At 37.3% G+C, this 17607-nt stretch overlaps 1 protein-coding gene across 3 annotated transcripts in view; it reads left to right on the forward strand.

Moving 5' to 3' along the window:
* The first annotated feature begins 113 nt into the window (after window positions 1–113).
* ME2 (malic enzyme 2) overlaps window positions 114–17607 on the forward strand; it is a 49612-nt gene continuing 32118 nt past the window's right edge. Inside the window, exons 1-3 of one of the 3 annotated variants that reach the window (XM_016148773.2) lie at window positions 114–464; window positions 7055–7231; window positions 12577–12696. In XM_016148773.2, the coding sequence (XP_016004259.1) occupies window positions 12589–12696 (108 nt within the window). In that variant the 5' untranslated portion in view covers window positions 114–464; window positions 7055–7231; window positions 12577–12588. The remainder of the gene's footprint in view (window positions 465–7054; window positions 7232–12576; window positions 12697–17607) is intronic. The other 2 variants (XM_016148774.2, XM_016148772.2) reach the window with 2 other exon arrangements.

A 17607-nucleotide genomic window follows, 5' to 3' on the forward strand; every position in this document is an offset into this window, starting at 1 on the left:
TCTTCGGACTCCTCCACATCCACTGGTCCTTCTCATATTCTTTGGATCCACACCGGCGCTCCCTCGACCTCAAAACAGTAACTTCGAGGATCCCGACGTAGGGATGCCCGGCGAGGCAGGAATGCGAACGCGCGGGCCTTGAAGCCTTGAGCGGAGCCCCGCCCCTCAGGAGCCGACTTCCTGCCTCCGCATTGGTCCGCGCGCCCATCAGTCTCCGCCCATGGGGTCGTGCGAGCTCCGCTCCCAGCTCTCTTACCGGATTCCTCCTCTCGCTACGCTGCTTTACTATCTTCCTCCACCGGTGACTGGCTCCCTGTGCTAGTCTGAGCCTCAGCTAGCGCTGCCTCCGGAAAGTTCGGAGAAGGGGAGGGCCGGGCCCGGCAGGAGCCGATCATCGCCTGGGTGGGCGGCAGGTCTGCGGCCTCTTTGCCGGCAGCACCACCTGTCGCCGGGCGAGACGTTGGGTAAGTCTCCGCGCGGCCGGGCCGCGGCGGTAGCTCCGGGAGAGGAGCGGGCGCCAGTCTCCTGTTGTTGCCGGGCCTGGGGAACCGAGCGCCCACCCACCGCGGGCTTCCACGCCTGCAGCCGGGAACGTCCCCGTTTGGCAGATAAGGGTGGCGGGGTTAAGGGAAGGGTTTCACTGAGGGCTGGAAGAGCGGTGAGGTCACGGCGAACCCAGTTCGACCGTCCGCCCCTCTTCCCTGGCCTTGAAGAGCGACTTCCCGTTTCTCGACTCACTGGTCCCAGAGCGACCCCCTTCCCGCTCCGGGGTAAGGCCCTGTGGCCTCCAAAACGCGAGCTTCTCTCCTTTCCTCTCCCGCGTCTTTAAAAAACCGATTTTGTGGTTCGAAACCCCTTTGACAAATACATCTCTTTCTCTGCAGGGATGAATTAATGATGAGTTAAGCGTGTGTGTGTGTTCATTGCTCGCTTAAAGGAAGTTTGTTGCAGGCTAGAAAGTTCTAAGATTGGAACGGTTCTCTCCATTCAGATGAAATGCCATCTGTGGACCAGGATTGACAGGTGTTTGATGCTGAGGATAACCATCTCTTCTTGTGTTTTGTTACATTTGTGGTCCTGGGTTCAATTTTCTTTCTTGGTTCTGAAGATAATTCTCGAAAATATGTGTTGCCCTTTAATGAGAAGCATAATCAAAACATAATAAATCTCAGTAGAAATGTTTCCTTTACAGAATGTGTTATCTCATATCTGGTTTACCTTTGTAATGCTTGTGGCAAAACAATTAAAAGCGTTGTTACTTCTTTTAGTATTGCAATTGATGATAACAGTAGATGCACGTATTGGCTAATTATGGGCCGGGTGCTATTCTCTAGATAAATTATCTCAGAATAACCTTTGAGATTGGTGCTGTTATTCTGTCCAATTTACAAGTGAAAAAAAATTAGGCTTAGGATGTTAAGCAATTTGCCCAGGATTACAGGTTTTAAGTGGAAAAGCCTGGATTCAAACTCAGCAATCCAACTGAATAGCTCCAGACCCCTCTTAACTGAGTATGCTCCTTAAACATTGTTCATGTTTTTAAGCTAATTGCAATGTTTAGGTTTTAATCTTTAGTTGCCAAGCACTCTGAAAGTTAGAAAAGAAACAGTTCTCTTTATATACATGTGTGTATATATATATCCACACACACATATACATACACACATATATATGTATGTACACACACATACATATACACACATACTCTTACAGACACACGCTAGTTATAGTAGTTACACAATAGTTAAATAAGTGTATGTCAATGTAAGATACGTCCAAACCCATAGAGAATTTTTATGAGTTTGAACTAAACTGATGACGTTTGCCAAGGAGCAAGATCTCAAATCTCTGCAGAATAACAGTTTGCAGTTTCTTTTACACATTCGAAATTAAAGAGAGTAAGTAAGGAAAATTACTTAGAGGTGGGGGAAAGCAAGGCAGGGCTTGGATTGTATAGGATATATATATATGTGCTTTCTTGAGGGTGGTTATGGGTTATTTCAAAAGTATGTTAATTTAGGTGCACAGAAACAATGGGCAGGGATTAAGGCAGAATTAAGCCTTTTACTAAAGAAGTTATATGGCTGGAGTGTGACTACCCACCATGACCAGTTAGGTGTTTATGATTAGCTCATCCTGTGAGGTTACTTTCATAGAATCCCTTTTTTTTTTTTTTTTTTTTTTGTCCACAATTTCCCTTTTGGTCATAAATCAGTCTGAAGGATTCATTGATAGGGAAACTTCTGGTCAGATAGTGTGGTCTCATAGCACCTAAGAAGACTCATTGCTAGAAAGTCATAGTATTGATGTTGTCTTGTTGACCACTGGGGATGGGGCAATACCATAACCGTGGAATCTGAGTAGAGGCCGAATTTTTCCTGAAAAGGAATGGCAGGTAAATGGGAAGGCAGTCAGGTCTTATGGTCTTCATTGTGAAAAAAACACCCTGGATCATTTCTATCCAAGGAACTATCATGATCCAAGTTTTGCCCTCTGTCTCATTTTTCTGTATTTGGCATCTGGTATAGCATTTACATAAGCCATAAAAAGAATATTAACAGTTATCTTCTGTTCAGTAATCATAAACAGATGGACTATATAGAAAAACCCAAAGAACAAGTATAACAATTATTATGAGTACTATTATCAGCAGACAGGTAAAGACAAACAAAATGGATTTTGAGTTTCATTATCAATCCATAAGTATACAGCCCTTGTTGATGTCTTGGAATAGCTGTCTACGTCTGGTGTCAACGGCTTCTCACTTTTAAGGAAACGATGTCCATAGACAAGAGAGTAAATGTCCATTTGCGGTTAGGCGCCTGATAAGGTCCCTTCCATCGAAGTTAAAGAGTGTCTTTTATTCGATGTCCTTTCTAATAAATAAAATCTGGAGTCTGTCTTCTGGGAGCTCAATGTGAAAGGAAGTGATTACCAACTTGGCATTTTCCTCAAATGACTTTATCACACCTTGGCAATAGTGTAAGATGTCTCCTTTCAATGTCAGCTCATAAATTCCTTCATCTAGGTTCAGCTTAAATATACTGTGATGCACAAAGGAGTGTACAATCTGAAAAATGGAGATTCAGGGAGCAAGGAGGAACCGAGCGGCTGCCTTGGGCTTCCCATCATCCTATTTAATTTACAACCACTGTTTACCTGTAGAATATACTCTAGAAGTTTTCCTATATATAAGCAGACTTTTAACCCTTGAAACCTCAATGTCTAATGAAAACTAAAGAAGTAATCAATCAGCATTCTTTATCTGGACATTTTATAACCTCTAGAAACATTTTTCATAGACATAAAAGTCAGTTATTAACACGGACTATTTTTGTTACACCCAGGCAAAATAAAGACATGACCGTTTTACTTAAACCAGTAAACTTAAGCTAACTTTATTTACTAAGGATCGATCTTAGATCATGTGAATTGGAAAAGCATTTGAGTTAGTTTCTATATTTCTGAGAATTTTAGAATACCCAATTCTTATAAGTGCTTGTCTTTAAATTTGTTTTAATAATACTATCCAGAGGCAGAAAATTATCTCATATTTACAACATAGGTATAGATATACAGATAGACCTTTTAGCCATAAGAAAAACTAGTTTATAAAAGAACAGTTGGATCCAGATTTTGCCCTAGAGGCACTTAAAATTTGTCTGTTCTTGACAAATCAAGTTCCAAAGGACCTTTCTCCTTTTAAAGTAAGGACAGCCATTTGTAATACCTCAAAGAATTGGGTTGACACCTAAACGACCTTAATCTATTTATCCAAATCCTCTTTTTGAAGCTTTGAGAGACCATTTAAACGTGATTTCTATTCATTCTGCCTTATTTTATAAGTGGCTTTTTCTAATTATACCCACAAAAATTAATTTAGAAGTATCAGAGTCTTCATCTTGGCCATCTTAGTTATAAATGGGAGGCTGACTGTGGCGAGCCGTGTTGGCCTGAAAGGCGCAATTTCCCATGTTAATTTTGAGATCATTAAACAAACTTTTAGGAAAAAGCAACTCTTACTTGCGCGTCTTATAGGAGCAAAATGCCGTGGATAACCCTTTAAGACTGCTTTAAGCCCTACAGGAAAATTCTTGCCCAGGCAACCTCACAAAGATTCTGAGTCACCTAAGAATACCTGAGCAAGGGCCAGTGAGAGCTCGCTCACCAGTCGCTACCTGGACTGTGACACTTTCCAAGGTATGGGCTTCTCTCAGGGGAACTCATTCCAGGGTGCCCCTGCCTTTCTCTCCTGGGCTCCTGTCTGCCTCTCTGGGATCGGCTGCGTTACCTCACTGGGCGACTTATGTGTCACTTGAGATTCAGAGATCTGAAAACTGTGGTCATTGCATTAGTTATTTGGGTTGGGGAAGCTGTTGTCCTTTTTCTTTCAGAGCTAAGAGAATTCAGGCTCTCAGTTAACCAGCAGACGTTTTGTTCAGACTCTCAGTAAGTAATCTAATTACAAAACTAAAATTAAAAGCAGCAGCCCGCTTTCTTTTCTTTCCTTGGGTTATCTTAGCCCTTATCCACCTTGAGGATTTCCTAAGGACAGCTCAAATAAAGTCATGGCCTGCTCCGTAAAGCAAGGAGGCCTGCAATTCCAAGACAATCTCACCCAGGTCCACTTAATGCGAAACGAGGAGCTAGTGGAGCACAATGAGCCTTTGCTTGTACCCAGCACCCGGGCCTGATCCGAAGGGTGGGCCTGGGTGGGCCTCCTTAGAATCCTGTTGCCTGTGCCAGGTAAATATCCATGTAAGAAAAATCCAATCCCATAGAAAATTTTTATAAGAATTTATTTGAGCCAAACTGATGATGTATGCTGGGGAGCAAGATCTCAAATACTCGCAGAATAACAGTTTTGCAGTTTCTTTTATGCATTTGAAGTTAAGGAAGGAATGTAAGGAAGATTATATGGAAGTGGGGGTAAAGCAAGGTGGCAGTTGGATTAGGGTAGTTAACAAGATTATGTGCTCTCGAGGGTGGTTATGACTTATTAAGGATTGTTAACCTACAGGCACAGAAACAATTGGTAGGGCTTATTTCAGGCAAAAATGACCTGCCCAGTTAGGAATTTATAATCAAATCACCCTGTAAAGTTTCTTTCCATAGAACCCTTTTTTTTCATCCCCATAGGTAATCTATTGTGTAGCTGCTCTGACTAGTTATACATTGCTATGTTATGTGGTTTGTAGCAATAGGGAAAAAGTAGTTTAACTCTATGTTCTAATTTTGGACCTTTAATCAACTACGAGCACTGATTGTAAGTTGTATTTGTACATTGTTACTTCATATAAAAGTAAGTTATTTTAAATTAAACTTTATATAAAGTTAAAATAAATTCTAATTTATGTTGGTGAATTTCAGACAGACTTAACAGCCATATTTTAAAACATATTTACATATATAAAATATTTTAAAACATAACACTAAAACCTATACTTTATTTCCCGAAGATCAATGAGGACAAAATTCATACTAAATTTCAAAATTACATTTAAATTTATAGAAAGGTAACGATTTTATGAAAAGCTAATTATTTGAAACTCACTATTTTGATTATATGGCTGCATATTATACCTCCTTTGATCAATATGTACAAATTTCAAAAGTAATGAAAAATATTGATTCTGTAGATATCATTTATGATGACATTTGATGTTTCCTGGATCTATGTATGTATCATCCAAATTCTCATTTTTGACCTAGAGATTAAAATAGTTTAAATAAATGTTAACCATATTATCCATGATTATCCATGATTGTCATAGCCCACAATATGGATTTCACATTAGAAAATGTTGATGCAGGAACTAACAGGCTTTTAGAAAGCACTTCTGAACACCTTAGTCTATTACTAATAACAATGCTTAGATAACTAACATTTACAGAGTACTTAAGAGGGCACCGTGATAAGCATCTTACATGGATTATATAATTTAAATCTGAAAACAGCCATATTTAATAGGTCCTATTGTTTATCATCACTATTTGAGTGATGAGATTGTAATTTACTCTGATTTACTCAATCATGGAGCTAGCAATGGCAAAGCCAGGATTTTTATCCAGCAGTTTGATTCTGGAGCTTGTCTTTGACAATGGTGCTAGACTGCCTGGATGTGGATTTGATTGAATAAATCTTCAAATCAGTCAAGCTCTTTATGATGATGATAAAGCTCTAAAGGCTTGATGCTTTATATATATATTATATCATCATGTACACACAAGTCTGCAAAATAGAGTTTCTCTTCTCTTTTTTAACCGATGGGAAAAGTGAGACTTCTAAATCAGTAGTTCCCAGACTTTTGGACTTCATGGGCAAGTAAAAAAAAAAAAAGTGTGTATGGGGGGCATTTGGGACCAGACATATGATTACTAACTTTTAATTCTGTTAAGATTAAAGACCTTTTTCTTTTTCTTTTCTTTGTTATCTACTTTTCTTCTTTTTCTTCTTTTTTTTTTCTTTCTTTCCTTCCTTCCCCCCCCCCCCCACCCCCGGTTGTTTTGTAGGCCTGTGCTTGCTATTTCCTTCTCCTGATTTTCCTTTTGAGTGTGCAGCCCTGACACTTGGACCCGCGGACCTGCTCTGCTTTCCCCAGCTGGATGCCAGCCCTCTGTGTCTCTGTGTGCAGGGCGGCAGGGAGCTGGTACCCTGACGGGAGTCACACTGTACCTGGTTAAGGACCTTTTTGAAAAACTACTCCTGTTCCCATCCTTTCATAAAAGAAAGGACATTTTCGCCACTAAAAGAGAAAGATTGTAATTACTTACATGAACACAAAGATAAATTTAGTATTATAAAAAACTATGTTACATCGTTCTGGTTTTTCTCATTTGGTCACAGGCCAATGAAAAACGTGTTCCAGACTAACACCAATTCAGATACCATTTGGGAATGCCTGGGTGACACAGCTGATTTCAAATTGGTAATTAGTTGAGTCCTTGATTCAAATTCAGCTCTGACTACAAAGTTTCTCATTGCACCAAGCTGTGACCTCTCTGTAATTCTGATATCCAGTGCATTGACCTTTTTCTTTCTACCCTTGGATAGGGAGCCAAGGGGAGCAGTCGCCAACACCCAGTGGCTTAGCGGTTTCAGTCCCCGTCTAGTTTATGAACACCACACAGAGAGTATTTTCCTCTGCTTCCCAGGACAAGGCAGTGTGAACGACACACCAGGCGGAAAAACTACAGGTGTATCTCACTCACTATCCAGGAAACTCTTAAAGTAAGCTGCTTGATTTTACATACTTGTTCAAAGTTAGAAGCCCCGCCTTCTTGTGTTACCTGTTTTTACTTCACCTGTCTCTTCCCATCATATCTGTATAACATGAGTTAGCTGTGATTCCACCACCACCCCCATTTTATCTTGTTGCCTCCAGCTAGTCTTCAGCCCGTCTGTCTGTTTTTCAGTCCTTGGCTCACATTTTGGCAGAGATTTTTTCCTTATGCTATTTTTTTACTTATTGTAAGGTAAACGCGTGACACGCCGAGAGAAGTTTTAAAAGCAAGCCTTTATTGGGAGAGCGCTCTCGGGCGAGGTTCACCTGTCCCGAGAGAAGATGGGCCAGATGGGAGGGCGTAGTTTTTGTAGGGTTATGTGGGAGAAGGGTATAGAATGGGGAGTGTCAGTTGAGCATCTGGGTTGGGGTAGTGGCGCCAGGCCTTTAGGGTGGGCCCTTATCACTTGGGTGTCAAGATTCTGATGTCAGGCTGGGAGGTCTCCAGGCAGGCATCTGGTTGGCCCTCCCTGCCGACCTAACACTTATGGTTACTTGTTCTGAAGATACTATTAAAAGTATAGTTGACCCTTGAATAATTTGCGAGTTAGGGGAGCTGACCACCCGCACAGTTGAATTTCCATATATAACTTAAGTCAGCCCTCAGCATAAGCAGATTGACAACTGCATCCAAAATACAGTTGACACTTGAACAATGCAGGTTTGGACTGTGCGGGTCCACTTATATGCAGATTTAAGTCTGTTGCAGAATTAGATGCATTATGTGTCAACTGTACTTTTATATGTTATTCTTTATCACTTAGTAATAAATAATGCGAGCGATGTAACACTTTAAGTCTTTAATTATAATGCTTTTGCATATATTCTCTCATTTGAAAATATATGGGGTAGATTTGACAGGTTGGAGGAGGAGGGTAAAAATGAGGAGCAGGCAAGCAGGGGCAGCCAACTGAGAATATCAAAGAATCATTTCAAAGATCTCCCTTGAAAAAGTTCAGCAATCCTTTGGAAAAATCTCAAAGATTTTTTCAAGTTAAGAAAAAGACTAATTTTTGAATTTCGAGAAGTTTATCAAACATATCAAAAGTCGTGTAACAGTCACGTAAGATGATGGGTAACTATGAAGCAATACTTTGTTATGATGACAAAAACTTCACAGGTTAATGTAGAAGGTTAAACAGTAAAACTTTGCTCTTTTAATAATAAGACTTGGTTTACCTAAGCAATTAAAAACCTAAAGAGCACAGGAAGTAATTTTAATAAAACACAAAATCTTTGCTTCCTCTTTATAATCTTTCATTAATAGCATACCAATAGTGCAGGAAAACTTTGTCCTTTCAGCAGATAAAAGAACATTGAGTTTTAATTTTACGTAAGTACACTGTTGATATTAAACCTTATGATGAATTCATTTATCTCATCTAGTTTGATTGTACACAGAATTTCCTTTCTCAAGCTTCCTTTTCTACAACTTTTCCTTGTAATTCCCTCAAAAATGCATTTCTATACCTTATGCCTTCTATTACTGAAAACACACATCCTACTTTCCTTGGATTCAAAGTTGTTTCTCTTATTATTTCTAGTAGTTTTACTTGGCATTTCAATATTGTAATTTTTAACCCTTAAAAACCTCAATTTCTAATGAAAACTAAGTAATTATAACCTGTTACATCAGTATTTTTTTTTTCAGATTGGCAAGTTTATTTGTATATTTCAGAATTTTTTAGAAACAGGTTCTTTTACTGTAAATATATTTCATAATTACTTAGAAATATACCCTTTTCGATAGTACAGTCTTTCAACCCAAATTTCTTTTAGTTCTTCTGCAATAAGAAACTAAAAATTGATAAATTTAGACTATTTAATAATTAATGTTTCAGTATTTTATCTTATTTGGACAGGAGCTAAATATTCAGTAAATTTCCATCATTTAATTTAGCAAAATTTAAAGTTTCAAGTCACCAAAAATATTCTAGGAAACTGGTTCTAAGAACATACATTTATTTGAGATCCAAAAGAATAACTATATCACCAAGGCTTTGACCAAACTTGAATTGTAGATAAAGTCTGATGGCCAGTCATTGGCTTAGCTTCCTGGCCTCAGAGGCTTTTACAGGTTCAATCAGATTCTTCCTAACAGAAAGCAGTCTTAGACAGCTTATATGATCAATCACTATTTTTGCTGCACTTAACTGTAACTAATCAAGTCAAGTTTAATGTAAACAAATTAGTTTTACTGTGATTATCTTTGGTAAAAAATGGGGGTAGTTGTAGAGAGAAGAATTATATTTGTACCTTTGTGGATATTAGATTCTTATCCTGTTGATTATCTTTGTGGTTTTGTTATGTACTTGAAAGCTGGACTGGATCCTGAATTCTTCTCATTTCCTCATATATTTGTCTATAAAATGGCTCTAAAGTGCACTCCAGACATTGGGAACCATCTTGCTCATAGTAATCATAGAAATCATCTTGGCATGCTTTATTCTCTCAAAGGCTTTAAAGGCATGTTTGCAGTGGCTAACCACCAAGCAAATGATCTTACCAAGACTGGAACATCAGAAAAGGAGAAAGAGAATGACTGACATAAAAATTGTGAATTTGAAGTCTAAATGCCATAGAGAATTAGCAAAGAAAATAATTCCACAGAGGATCAGTAAAAGCCAGGAGAACTATAGAGTGATAGCTGAGAGTGGTGTGAATGAGTTTATTTTTGATTACATCTCTGATCAGAAGGGGGGAATTGTTTAAAAATAAATAAATAAACAGGCCCCAAATGGAGTCACTTGCCCCTGAGGACAGCAAACCAAATTTTAAATGCTGTTTCAGCCTCTCCCAGGAATGTGACCTTTAATCAGTGATTGTGGCATTTTCTGATAAGACAAGTGAGGTGATCTGTATGATAGATCCCTTCCTTTCACCAAAGGAAGGTGACCTTGCCTGAAATAACTTTCTTTTGTTTATGTCTTCCTTCTCCCATTCCCTTGCTGCCTTTAATAGTTTTGTTTTGTACAGCGCCTCAGAGCTCCTTTCTGATTGCTAGCTGGGATGCTGCCTGATTCACGAATCACTTAATAAAGCCAATTGGAATTTTCAAATTTACTTAGTTGAATTTTTGTTCTTATCTGTCTTTTGTGTCATTAACATTTTTTAAAAAGAAAACCAGTTATTTGTTGTATGTCTCATGATTCTTTTTTATTAGTATTGAAACATATTTGACATATAACGTTGTGTAAATTTAAGGTATACAACATGTTAATATATTTATATATTATAATGTGATTGCCATTTTAGCGATAATTAGTGTCTCTGTCACATTGCAAAATTAATGTGTCATTTTAGTGTTTGGAATAATTAAGTTCTCATCTCTTAGCAAGTTTGTCGATAGTAGTACGATATTGTCTATATTCACTATGCTGTGCATTCGATCTTTTGGATGGACTTATTTACTACTTGTTATAAGATTGTACCCTTAAACAGCATGTGTCCCATCTCCATTTCTCATCATTCTCGATGTGCTTGTGACCATGTAGAGTTCTTGTTTTTGTGGCCATATTTAGGTACCACATTTATATGAAATATCCAGAATAGGTAAATCCATAAAGACAGAAAGCAGATTGGTGGTTGTGTTACTGAACTCAAAGGGTTCTTGGTCTGTGTGCATCACAGCCCAATGAGACACAAACAGGAGTTTGCCGCAGAGAAAGTAGAGGTTTTTTTTTAAGGAAATGACACCAAGTCTGGAGACACAGGTAAGCGAGTGTTCTTAATATCTGGCTCCCTGATGTCCTCTGGGGGTAGGTTATATAGGGAGAAAATCATTAGTCTTGGTAGCTAAGGGAGTTGGGATTGTGAGCTCTACTGATTGGTTGGAGGTGCTATAAAGGTAATGAATCATTTCTTCAGGTCTTGAGGACAGTTCAAAGGTCTTCTTTGGAGTCCCTCTGTCTGGTCTCATGGGAAAGTAGCCATGGGGTTCGTTCTGGAACTGAAACATAACTTAGGTTGAGATGTTATCTGTGGCCTGCCAGAGGTTCTGTACAGGTGACCATTAGTTAGGTCCAGGCTACTGTCTTCTGCTGCCTCAGGGGTTGTAGATTATCCAAGGAAAAAGTCAGGTCTCTGAGGGGTATGTATGTATGTATGTATGTATGTATGTATGTATGTATGTGTGTGTGTGTGTGTGTGTGTGTGTAAATAGAGATAGAGGATATCTAGAGCTAGAATTTAAAACTGAGTTTAATCAAAATCGTAAGGACCCTTGGTTTCAGTTGAGGGGACTGAGAGAAGGAGAAAAACTGCTTACTGGGTATGGTGTTTCCTTCTGTAATGATGAAAATGTTTTGTAACTAGAGGTGGTGGTTTACATAACATAGATTTTTAATATCTCTCTAGTTTACTTCAGAATGGTTAATTTTATGTTGCATGAATTTCACCTCCATTAAAAAGAACTTTAAAAAACTTCTGAATTAGTGGTTTTGTAGTACCCCCATTTACAGACCACAGGTGTCTCAGCAAATAGAAATTCCATTTAAAAAACCTTTTTGCGTAACAATTGAAATGATTTCTAATGATTAAAGTAATAAATGGACATTGCAAATTGATTTTTGGTAGGAGAATTGCTATGTAGAAGAATCTATTATATTTCCATCAGTAGATATGTAAGGTTTAATTTATTATGTAGTTTTTCATTTTGAAAAATTACTACATTTAGGATAGATGTGAAAGAACAGAAACATGTTTTCTATAGAATTTGATTTTTTTTTCTACTAATAACAGTTTCTTAAAACAATTTTAGTGCATTAAATTTAAACCGAATATAGTATATGAAAATTCCAAGTCCGAATAAGAATCTGGATAGCTTCTCTTCCTCTGAATGTGTATGTTCCAGGCTTTCCGGTTGTTTACTTTTCCACCTTCAAGCTAAACTCCCACACTCATTTACATGGAACTCATTTCAGTCTTTACTAAATGTTACCCTCTTTCTTAAACTCTCAATTTCTTTCTCTCCTAAATGGGAGATACATACTTTACCACACTTGTGTGGATTAGAAGAAGGGCACATGTTTAGCTAACTGTTGGAGATGCCTAAGGGTAGCAATGATTATTATCCTAGGACTTAGAGTGTTATCAGGAAAAGGAAGTCTTTGTCTTCATCTATTACATAACCTTTATAACCTGTAGACATTTGAAAGTGTTTTGGAAAAGATTTTTCACATGTGGAAAGTTAAGCTTTCTAAATCTACATTTGAAAACCGATAGCTGATGTGTACATGCATGTAGTTCTATAATATGTCTCTCAGCAGTGCTTTATTTACTTTGTTCTTCTCAGGTGAAAGAAAAGATGTTGTCCCGGTTAAGAATAGTTGCAACTCCCTGTACTCTGGCATGTCGCCATTTGCACAGAAAGGAGAAAGGCAAGCCACTTATGCTGAACCCAAGAACAAACAAGGTCAGTGACATGAACACCAACATTCCTGTTCTCTCTTCCTGGTAAAGGTTTGATTCCATATATTTTAGACAGATAAATGGTAATTTTTTTTTTTTTTTTGTATTTTGTCACTTTATATTAAAACGTTTAGCGGTATTTGCTTTTTCTGCATGAACTTTTCACTTTTCTCCATATGGCAAGAATCATGGCTGCTTTATAACTCCAAAATTTCACACCTTACAACTTCTACCACCAGAAAAGGATTGACTTTATTTCCTAGTTCTATCTAGCTCAGAAAAATCCCCAGAATGGCAGCCTGGCCAGGACTTTTGGCCAGATGTGGAACGTTTAGATTTACTTAGCTTAAATCAGATACTCATTCTGATTTGACGCCCTTGGAAGATGGGGTCAAAACTGTAAAATGAAATTTTATCTAACTTCTACCCCCCCCCCCCCTTTGGACACAAACCATTACACTCAAGTGATTGTGCTCACTAATCATACTACTGTTTCAAAGGAGAGGGATCTCTGACCCTTTTTATGCTTGTGGGCCAGAGGTGTTAGGCAATACAGAGATCTTGTCCATGCCTTTATTCCTTATCCAAGCTGGGTTCAGTGGGCAAGTCCCTCTCTGTCTTTTGGGGGCAATATTAAATAGTAAGTAAAGATAATTCTGGAAAGAGAGTTCTTATGTGTGAGAGAATATACATCGTGTTTATTGTATAATATGAAATTACCTTTTGGAAATAGTGCATTCAGATTAAGTTGTGATTTATTTTAAAACAAGTCAAAAATTTGCCGATCCCGTTTTTTTTCCCATCATAAGGGAGATAATTAATAGGATAGTATGATGTGTTTTGAGGGGTTTCAGGCCTACAAAAGGGAATGTAAATTCTGACTAAGGGTCACACAGAGTACCTTATCTTTACATCTTTTGGTACCTGGCGCAGAATGATAATTCAGCAAACAGTTAGTGAATTAAATGAAGCCCGATGAGGGATATTCTAATCTGCCGTTTTTTCCTCACCTCTCCAAATCTTGCTTGCTCTTAAAGATGCAATTCATTCAAAGTCCAGTTCCCCAGTAGAGACTTTTCACACCACCATAGACTGGAGTAATCACTCTCTTAGAAACCCTGCAGGAGTTTTTATCTTCCTGTTCTATAACAAATAATCAATATATGTTGCTTTGTGTTACTTTTCATGTCTTGAGCTGTCATTTAAATAATTGTTTTAAATTCATTTTCATGACTTTATATTTCCTAAGGTTCCTTTGGGCAGCGACCCTTCAGAATTTCTTTGTATCTTTTATAAATGCCATGGGTATTGTAAACATTTGATTAAATATATTGGTTTAATTTTATTTTTATTCTTATAGAAACTATATAAAACCTACCTTTTGGGTTATAAGAAATTTTTAAAGTACATTGTGGCAAATGAATTTTAAAGAGGAAGATAGTCTAAAATGCATTACACTGCTTCTGTAAAGAAAAATAAAATCCGATGATCTGGCCTTCTGAAATCTCTAAGGTTGGATATCATCTGTATGGTTACCTCATTGAAGGACCACTTCGTGAAATCCCTTAAGCATCAGGAAGTGTTTGTGTCATCTGTTTGTTTAAGGAGGAACATAGACTAGTGATTCCCAATTTGAGGGTCATGAACTCTTTGGGGACTTACCATGTAAAGAAGTCAGGCTTGTGCTTTAAACATTGTAGACTAAATTAATAATTTCTTGCATATTTTTAAATACTGTTTTAAGAGTATCTTGCTAGTGTGATTAATAAAATAGTACTTAAAGGCAGCACTGAAGTTTTAATCCTTTTGCTAGAGTTGGAGAAAGGAAGTAGGAGTGACAGTTTTGGTTTTACCTTCTTTATATTTAATAAAATCTTAAAAGGTAAAACATGAGACACAAAGTTTTTAGTGATTTGAGTCCTCCCTTTTTTCTTTTATAGTTTAGCTAAAGGTTTGTCAATTTAATAGATATTTTCCAAGAACCAAATTTTGGTTTCATTGATTTAAAAACATTTTCAGTTGCTTAATTTTCTATTTCATTTATTTCCACTCTAATCTTTCTTTCTTCTGGCTTCAGGTTTAGTTTGTTTTTCCTCTGTCTCCCGCCCCCCGCCAGTTTCTTTTAAGGTAGAAGGTTTGGTTGCTGATTTGAGACCTTTCTGCTTTTTAAATATGGGTGTTTACAGCTATAAATTTCCCTCTAAGCATTGTTTTCACTATAGCCCAGAAGTTTTGAAATGGGTGTTTTAATTTATCTTAGTGTATCTTCTAATTTCCCTTGTGATTTCTTCTTTAACTAATTGGATAGTTAGGAATTTGTTGTTTAATATTCAAATATTTGTGAATTCTCCAAATTTTCTTGTATAATTGATTTCTAATCTCATTGCATTGTGATTGGAGAAAACCTTGGATGATTTAAATCCTTTTAATTTTATTGACACTTTTTTAAATTGCCTACCATACGCTCTGTCATGGAGAATAGTGCTCGTGTGCTTGAGAAGTGTGAACGCTGCTTCTGTTGCGTGTAGTGTTCTATAGGTGTCTCTTAGGATTACAGTTACTTTATAGTGTTGTTTGAGTCTTATATTTCTTTGTTGATATTCTGTGTAGTTGTTTTCTCCATTATTGAAAATGAGGTGGTGAGGTCTCCAACTTATTGAATTGTCTTTCTGCCTTAAATTTTTTTTGTCAGTTTTTGTTTCAGATATTCTGTGCCTTTTTTGTTATACATGTATACATTTTTAATTGTATCTGCTTAACAGATTGAACCTTTCATCATTATAACATGTCCTTGTCTAGTAACAATGTTTAGTCTGTTTTATTTATTATTAATATAGCCACTCCAGCTCTCTTTTGGTTACTATTTACATGGTATACCTTTTTTGTTGTTGTTGGTTTACTTTCCATCTGTTTGTGTCTTTGAATCAAAGTTTCTCTTATAGACAGCTTTTCTTGGGTCATGTTATTTTAGCCATTCTGCCAATCCCTGCACTTTCATTGTAGAGTTTAATCCATTTACCATTAGTTTAATGACTGATCAGGGAGATTTACATCAGCCGTTTTACTATTTGTTTTCTAAATGTCTTAGATCTCTTTTGTTCGCTTTTTTATTTCCTTCCCTTTCTTTTTTGTTAAATAGATGTTTTCTAGCATACCATTTTAATTTCCTTGTCATTTCTTTTACTGCCTATTTTTCAGTTATTTTCTTAGTGGTTTGCCTTGGAGATTATAATTGCCATCTTTATAATGAACAGTCTAGTTCAGATCCATACCAACTTAATTGCAATAGTACACAAAAACTGCTCCTGTAATGCTCTATCACCCTCTTTTATGCTACTTTGTCATACAAATTACATCTTTATACATTGTGTGACCATCAACACAGATTTATAATTATTGCTTTATGCAGTTGCCTTTTAAATCAGGTAATAGAAAAAAGAGCAACAGATGAAAAATACATTTATACTGTCTATATTTGCTTATGTAGTTATCTTACCCATGTTCTTTATTTCTTTGTGTAGATTTGAGTTACTGTCTAGTGTCTTTTCTTTTCATTCTGAAGGACGGCCTTCGGTATTTCTTGTGGGACAGGTCTGCTAGCAATGAATCCTGTTTTTGTTTTTTAATCTTGGAATGTTCTTAATTTCTCCTTCATTTTAAAGGATAGTTTTGTAGGATTTGGCAATTCTTGATTGACAGTTTTTTTTTTCTTTCAGCACTTTAAATGACATCCTATTGTCTATGGCCTCCATATTTTCTGATAAGAAACTACCTCTTAACCTTTTTGAGGATATCCTGTGCACTGATGAATCCCTTCTCTCTACTTTCAAATTTCTCCTTTTGTGTTTCTCTTTCAACGATTTGAATACGATGTGTCTAGGGGTACATCTCTTTGAGTTTTTCCTCATTGGGAATATTGAGCTTTTTAAATGTGTGGATTAATATTTCTCAACAAATTTGAAAAGTTTTTCGCCATTATTTCTTCAAATATTCTTTATTGTCACCTTCTGGACTCTCGTTATACATATGTAGGCACTCTTGATGGTATCGTTACCAAGGGGTGAAAATCTCCTTTTTGACGACCCCAAGTGAAGTCCTTTTCCCATTCAGCATGGGGAAGCCAATTATAGACCAAAAGTGAGAGTTAACAGCACAAGCTTTTATTCTATGGCCAGAGAATGGAGAAGTGGAAACTTAGTTCTCAAATCAGTTTCATCCCTTAGCAGTCCAGAGGTGGCTAAAATGGGGTAGTAGAAATGAAGGAGAGGTTTAGGTAAATAATAGGAACAGTCATGGATTTTCTGGACAAAGGTATGCTGGCTCGCTTGGGATCAGGGTTCCACGCTCTCTTTATGGTTTCTTCTGCCATTGTCATGTGATTGTTAACTATCATGGCATTGGTAGGTGTGTTATTTAGCATAAAGATTTAGCATAAGGATTATATTATAAAGAGCTTTAAAATCTTTTGGAGGTCATTTAGACAGCAGGCTTGGTTCTTGGTTTCAACTGGTTTCAGCTAGTTTTGACAAGTTCTTAACTGCTGACTAGTGGGCCTCCCTGTTTTCAGAGATAGGGTTAGAGTTGGGGAGAGATTCAGCCAGGCCCTGCAGGTCTGTCACTGGGTAACAATCCTACAGGTCTCTGAGGCTCTGTTTATATTTATTCATTGTGTTTTCTTTCTGTTTCTCAGGCTGGATAATCTCAATTGACCTGTCTTTAATTGCTGACTTTCAGCTGCTCAAACTTGCTGTTTAGCCCCTGTAGTGAATTTTTAAATTTCGGTTATTGTACTTTTGGCTCCAGAGTTTCTATTTGGTTCCTTTTTATATTTTCTATCTTTTTATTGACATTCTCAATCCATTCTTTGCCAAGTGGCTCTGCATATGTTGGGACATACCTTCAGTACTCAGCCGGG

This window comes from Rousettus aegyptiacus, unplaced genomic scaffold, assembly GCF_014176215.1.
Source record: "Rousettus aegyptiacus isolate mRouAeg1 unplaced genomic scaffold, mRouAeg1.p scaffold_m13_p_12, whole genome shotgun sequence".
Classification (NCBI taxonomy): domain Eukaryota; kingdom Metazoa; phylum Chordata; class Mammalia; order Chiroptera; family Pteropodidae; genus Rousettus; species Rousettus aegyptiacus.